Source organism: Lathyrus oleraceus, chromosome 1 (genome assembly GCF_024323335.1).
Source record: "Lathyrus oleraceus cultivar Zhongwan6 chromosome 1, CAAS_Psat_ZW6_1.0, whole genome shotgun sequence".
Classification (NCBI taxonomy): Eukaryota; Viridiplantae; Streptophyta; class Magnoliopsida; order Fabales; family Fabaceae; genus Lathyrus; species Lathyrus oleraceus.
The window spans coordinates 186,323,934-186,331,507 of NC_066579.1; the positions used below are offsets into that span (position 1 = coordinate 186,323,934).

The 7,574-nt window shown below is 35.5% G+C and overlaps 1 protein-coding gene across 1 annotated transcript; it reads right to left on the reverse strand.

Moving 5' to 3' along the window:
- Positions 1–322: 322 nt before the first annotated feature.
- Positions 323–3,344, reverse strand: LOC127126690 (uncharacterized). Its single transcript, XM_051055663.1, has 4 exons — positions 2,789–3,344; positions 1,175–1,409; positions 819–1,041; positions 323–609 (listed from the first exon to the last, which is right to left on the reverse strand). The coding sequence occupies exons 1-4, from the start codon at positions 3,281–3,283 to the stop codon at positions 480–482; spliced, it is 1,083 nt and encodes a 360-aa protein (XP_050911620.1). The 5' UTR covers positions 3,284–3,344; the 3' UTR covers positions 323–479.
- Positions 3,345–7,574: the final 4,230 nt, after the last annotated feature.

Sequence of the window (7,574 nt, forward strand, 5' to 3'; positions counted from 1 at the left end):
TGACTATTTAAAAAAATAAATAGTTCATCAAAACAAAATCAAAACATATAATAAATGTTAGTAAAACTTTTATGCAGAACACATGAATGAAATGACATGAATCTTTTATACCTTGGACATTAACAAAAAAGATAAATTACATCTTCAATTCATCAAAATAAAATCAAAAATATCTTAATAAATGTTACAATTTTTACCCAAGAGCATGACAAAGCTTTTACATTCGTAGTCAAGAAGAGTCTAATTGTATTATTATAGTGTTGAGTCATAAAATAATATTAATAATATAGAACTCTATGATTTTGTTCCCAGACTTGCAACATAAATAAGCTATTAAGTTAACTTTAAATTTAACTAAAGGACATTTGTCAAAATTCATACTCTTAACAAAAGTTTAAGAATTGCAAAGTAAAGTTATTAACATTTATCAACAAACTATTAAGAACAGTGATGTGTCTCTGTAAATTAATAATTCCTCATTATATGCGTAATTTGTACTTGAGCTCCTTACTTTCTTCCAAATATTTGAACAATGCAGATAGTGCAATAGTATCATTGTGTGTCTCTCTCTCAACCAACCATTCATCATAAAGCTTAACATTTACGTCCCTGCCAATTTTCAATCCATTAGAAACAAACTAAAAACATTAACTCAGATACTAGACACGACCCACGACCCTATATGTCAACACTACTAATAATTTGAAAAAAAATGAATTAATTGAATATAGTTACATGTGTCGGTGTCTTGTTGATATCAAACACCGACATGTGCCATACATGTATTTGATCACAAGGTGTTAAATAAACATCAATACCTTTTCAAGGCAAGAACTTCATAATTTCGCCGTAGGTAATCAGCATACTTTTTAAGGGCGTCTTGTGCATATGGTCTGCCCACGGTCCTTACTGCAGCTGCATTTAGTAAAGCTTCCAACGAACCATGTTTTTGAATAAGTTTTAGAGCAGTTTTCCGACCAAAACTAGGGACTAGATGTTGGATACCAGGAACACCGTCAACTTCATCGCCTATAATAGATCCTACACAATTACATCAATACATAAACATAAATGTCGATAAGTGACTATTAAACAAAATCATGCCATTGATATAAATTAATGGAGGTATCAAACATGAATATAGGTTATAATGTGAGATATATCATATACTCACTGAGGCTCAGATCAGATTGTGGGTCACAATTATACTGATCTCTGTAGTGTCTCATAGTGTAGAAGGACCACCTCTGTAACTCCGGCAAAGGCATAACTATTTGCACATTGTCGGAAATAAGTTGCTTAAAATCTTTATCAGGGGAGGCAATCACCACTCGAAACCCTTTTTTGAGAACTTGTTCGGCAAGTGTAGCTACCACATCATCCGCTTCATGGCCATCAACTTTTACAACCTATACGATGTGATTTCATTTAAGTCATAATGAATGATGGATTGAATAAAACTAAATTGACTATGCAGCTTTGCGTATGTTTATTTGAATGAAATCTGCATATTTTTCCAATGTGATTGACAAAATATATAGAAACATTCAATAACAATAGCATGCACAGCTATGCCCTTCAACATACAAAATAATATAATCTAACAAGTTGTCATCACTGATTTGGTGACAATGGGATTTAATGTGATTGAAGTTTCAGGATATCGTGGTTAAAACTTCAGACACAATCGGTAACAAAAAGAAATGTCGGTTTGTAACGATGCTCCACGAGGAACAAGGCAAGTTTGAACTTGATGAAAATAAATAAGCTTCTCAATAAAATAAACTTCCTTGCTGGAATATGTGAGAAAAGGTAGAAGCTATTGTATGCAAGAGTAATTAGTTATAGAATGAGATGGAACTATCCTTAAGTAAACCGAATGTACATTATAATTTGATGAAAGTAAGATTTCAAATCATAACTTGAACTTCAATCAAATTAAGAGTTTTAATAGTTGAACACAATCTAATGAACTAGAGATAGTTGTAGCTTATGGAATGAAGTGTGTCACGGCTTCAATAATAGGAGAACTATACTTGAATTAGCTTATTTATGGAAGTAGACTAGTTAGTAGAAGGTTTAGGTCCTGAAGGCTATCAAACTCAAGATTTTACTCAAAATCCGAAGAAAGGAGTAAAATCATACATTGTGGAATTGTAACACGATTAGTAAGATTCTTCAAATTTCATTAAACACGCATATATAAGGATCAATTCATATATACGCCTATAAAGTAGCATAGATAAGAAGAAAAAAGAGCTTTAAATCACATATTTTCAATGAGTCAAGCATTTTTTTAAGCATTCGGTCGGTCACTAACATCAAAGTGATTCTCAATACAAATCAACCACTAGTAAGTATCTTCTTCTCTATCAAAAACTGGAATCGATATTTCTCAAACTGCTCCTAACTCTCATCCTTTCCAATGTTGTCATCCCTCTTTTCACTCCCTTTGCTGAACAAGGGCTCTGTCAATTACGGAAAACATCGGTTTGATCCGATTCTGATATGCAAGGGCGCATCTATTCCACAATATTTTGTACTAAATTATGTATTGCAGAACATCGATTTGTTCAAGTTCTGGTATAGGTAAGTATAGTGACTATTTAACAACACTGGTATAAATATAAAATCACACTCCCCAATCCTCAAATCCTCAGAGCATGCAATAAATTTTGAACAACAATTTTAAAACATTGAAAGAAAGCAGAAAAAAAATATAAGTATCTATATAAATATTCAAACAAAATGTAGAAGAACAATGAAATGATGATGATGATGAACTCACAGGCACATTGCATTTTCGAAGAACATCACTGATAACTGGATGAAACCTTCCAACATAACCATCACCGCCACCACCACCAGTTGAAAGTTTTCTGGTGAATTTTATTCGATTGGCTTTGTACGAAGGAAGCAAGTTTCTCCGATATTCAGTTCCCCTTTCACCGTCAACAACAGCGATAACAGGGTGAGATTGAGTGATTTGAGGAGACAGAAAACGTGAAAGCCATCGAGCAAAATAATGCAAACTAGGGTTACTTCCTTCGTAACAAAGAGGACTCACGTCTAAAAAGAATACCTTTTTGGTTTTAGGGTTTGGGTTTGGGTTTCTGGTTTGCGTGACGGTGGTGGTTGGAGTGTTGTTTTGAGGTTTGTTGAAGGACAGTGAAGAAGGAGAAGAAGGAGAAAATGCAGAAGATGAAGAAGAAGAAGAATAGTTGAAGTTGGAAGGGTGAATGAAATTGAAAGAATGTGATGAAGATGATGATAATGTTTTCATCTTTCTCTTCTATCTCAATTTTTTCTTTCTTTTCTCAAGTCCCCAACCATAGCAAATAGTTAATGACAATTTTAAATTTTATAAATTTTTAAATTATATAATTTAAAGAAAGAAATATTAATTAACTAAACAATATTATTAAATATTATTTTATAAATTATATTTGATATCGTATCTATGTCTTTAAGTCTTTTTTTTAATTAACCTTTGACATGATAACATATATTTGTCATTTCTTTTATTTTTCAATTTTTGCAATATTCTTTTAAAGGGCGTTTGCATCCTTGTACATATTATATATACACTTTTGTTTATGATCAATAAAATTTAGTTTCTTTTATCAATTATTTTTGTTTCTCCTGCGTTTTGTTTGCGAATTAACTTATTTATTCTAATCACATAATGCTTCAAAATCTTGGGGAATAATAAAAACTACATTAAAAAAAAACTGTATGCATTGCTGTAAACTCTCAAAGAGCTTAAAAAGATGATTGTTAGTTTGAAAGTTTGCTTGAACATCTACAGTTGTCTTAATGATTGCTCGATTAGATCATGTATCATTATGATCCTCAGCAGAGTCAGATGGATCCTTACCAGCAAGTATTTAATCCCCCTCACTTCCCAATATCAGTTTCTTCAGTATAATTGATGACGAGTCGGAGTTCCCTCCATACCAAAGGAGCATACCCTGTGAATGACATATGTCTGACCATATGAACACTCATGCATCATGAAAATAAAAGCATATATCATGCAACATGCATATTATATTCTCCATCCACAGTTTCCCCACAGAACATCAAAAATATATATACCTTAGTATGACCATCCGTAACGGAATTTTTTTCGGATACATTAGTCTTTAATCCTCTTCTACCTTGAATACTTGAAAAAACTTTCGTAATTCTGGTATTCAGGTTCAAGAAGATTAAATAGGGGCAGCTATTGTATGCCAAAAAATTTCCTCCCTTTTTTATCTTTTCATCCAATCCTTAACTTAAGAATCATTTGCATACGCTCATGCTCCATTCATATGCATCATTCAACCAACAGGTTGATCACTATAGATTCAAAGCTTTGGGCTTGCAAGCTAGGGTTTGTGTGTGGATCGAGCCTTCAAATGCATGACATTAACTATTCATCTTAGCATATGGGGTGTAAAACCCTAATTGCATGGGCTATTTAAGCATGAATTCAACAAAAATGCATCATGACACCCCTCAGAGCATGGAAACCCTAGTTTCTTGGTGATTTGTTTGTGGGTTATGTTTATTCTCTAGGTTTTGCCTTGGCTATCCAAACCATAATTGAAGGATCATGCATCGGAGGTTTGCTTGTGAAACGTCATGATTGATTCAAAGACTTTGGTTGAAGGGTATGCCTCATGAAACTCCTAATCAAGGAGGATATGACCCCAAGGTACCCTATGACTTTACTTTTCATCTTGGTGGTCTTCAAACTCTAGTTTTTATCTAATTATTCATCCATTGTGTATTGGATTCTCTTGCTTGATCAAGGTCTCCCAATACCCTCTTGTTCATAGATCATTCATGTTGATTACTTGGCTTTGGTTCCATCCACTTGTGCTTAAGCCCATTGGTCCTAGCTCAAGTCATTGATCCCCCAGCTTTCATTTACTTCCATGTCATGACATTTCATCTGGACATTTAAATTTCCTAATCCATACCTTGTTTGGTTTCATCTGATCAATGTTGTTCAAGTCCATTTCATACCATTAACATTGCTTGTCGTCTTGTCCATAGAGCTTTGATTAGATCATGTCATTGTCCATTGTGGTCCTTGCTAAAGCCTAATTGGATTCATTTAAGATCATGTGTTATTCTTTCATAGTTCATTTATGGCTCTTTGGGTGGATTTTGTTCAACTCATGTCCATAGCTAATTCATGTTCAGGTTCATCACTTAGTCCATTTTAAGCATGTTTACACATTGGTTCATAATTCAAATTCAAGTTCATGGCAAAGTCATTTCAAGTATCCATTCATTTTCAAGATTCAATTCCATACAAGTACAAGATCAATTCAAAAACCAATCCAATTTCATCCAAAATAGTCAATTCCATTCATTACATAATCATACAGTGTGCATTACATGGAAAAAAACACAACAAAAATATATGTTGACTTTGGTCAACAGTTGACATTTTGGTCAACTTTGACCAAAGTCAATTCAACCCTTACATCCTCAAAAAAACCCATAAATTCCATCTCCAAAATTCAATCTTGGTCCTTGATCTTTGCCAATTGTCATGGATGCTTCAAAGATTAAACTTCAATCTTGGTTGCATGCCTTGTCCAATGATCCACCTGATATGCATATAACTTACAAGGGACCTACAAAGGCAATGCATAAAATGAAGTCAAACCAAAGTCATAATTGAAATGAACCCATAAGCTACACATGGATGAAACCAAATTCAGAATTGAAGCTAGCAATGTATGGTTCATCATGTTGCAAACCAAGCACAGTTCAAAACGTGCATACCATAATGTACATGTCGCACAAGTCAGGACTCATACCTGTTGCATAACCATTAACCAATACAAGCCAATGTCAAGGATCATGCAAATAACACAAGTCTAAACCATGGGTTGCAGCATGAGCAAGGCAACCCACTTGAATTGAACACCCTGCTGCACCAGAACCATAATATACCTGCTACATCATGCTACAGAAACACAAGCCATCAGTGGCATACCAAGAAACCCTAGCATCATGACAAAATTACATGTAATTGGGGTAATACTCAGCCATGCCCATCTAACAGAAATGCATCAGTTCACTTACATAATGCATATAACCACAACATACTAAACAGTTAATACATTAACATAGAGAATCAATTTCCTTCACCTACATAATACACACAAAAATAGCTAATTTATTACAACTTTGTTTTGTTTTCCAACACAAAATCACAATGGGATTAAAATGCATAACAATTGTAACAGAACTCAATCCCGCATGCATCATGCATAAGCCTCACCTACAAATTTCCTAACAACAGCCCAATGTAAGTCCAACCTACATACTTTTAAACAGAGCCAGAAAACTCTAACTCAGCATCTCATCACACCAAATCACTCACCTCCAACTAACAAAACCAACCTCTAACTGGATTCTCCAACTGACTAACAACACCTAACAGAACAACTCCTAACTAACTAACCTTAACTAACTAACCATAACTAACTGACTAATTTTAAAATTGTGATTTAACATCCAACTGACTATGAAACGGATGAGGCTAACAAATTTAACATTCTGTTAACTCAACCATCACTATAAATTCACTCTCCTCCTCAATTCATGAAGAAAAAAAACCTCACCAGATTGACTCTCTCTCTCTCTCTCTCTCTCTCTCTCTCTCTCTCTCTCTCTCTCTCTCTCTCTCTCTCTCTCTCTCTCTCTCTCTCTCTCTCTCTCTCTCTCTCTCTCTCTCTCTCTCTCCAGAAGCCATTGAAGTTCATCATCAGAGATTCAATCAATTTGTGCCAAGCTCCATCATCAACACTCTTTGTTTCTAATCCACCGACACCTCTCAATTCTCTCATACCAGAACAACAAAGATACGCATAAAATAAGAAGAAGGGATCGAAACAGCAGAAGACAGAGAAGAGAAGAAGTAGTTTCAAGGAGAAGAAGATTCCATACCTAACTCCGGCGTTACTCTGGTAAGTCTTCATATTCGTCTTTGTTGTTTCACTATGTAGAAGTTACCGGTATGTAGCATTAGGTTAGGGGAGTCAAAACCTTAACCTCCAGGGCTTTGACTCCAAGAGAACACAATTTAATTTCTGCTTGAATCCCTAGGGTTCTTCCACCTTTCGTTTTGATTCGAGCATCTCATAGAGAATTAGGCGCATACGAGTGGATTTTCGAACTCGGGGCGTGGAGCTGGTTTAGGTGATGTGTCTGATTGAGATCATGGAGGTGCCTCTGTCGGCAGAGATGGCCTCCGGCGCGGCGGAGAGAGTACGGGGTTAAGAAGAATTTTAAATTTGCGTTTTGGCTCTGAGTCACTAAAACACATGAACCACGTGTTTGGGGGTGGTGATTCACCGGTTCCCTGTGCATGAATGTTGAGTCCACTCAGCTTGAGTTGGATTGGGCCTTCTGGCCCATTCTCCTACTTTCCACACCCCTAAATCGGGCCTCCACCTCCCTCTGGGCATTGTTTTAACACCCGGGCCTTGATCCCTAAGCCCAATCCGAGTTTGTTCAACATGCACACCGATTGGACCTACACCCCCTTTTGCCTTCATGGGCCC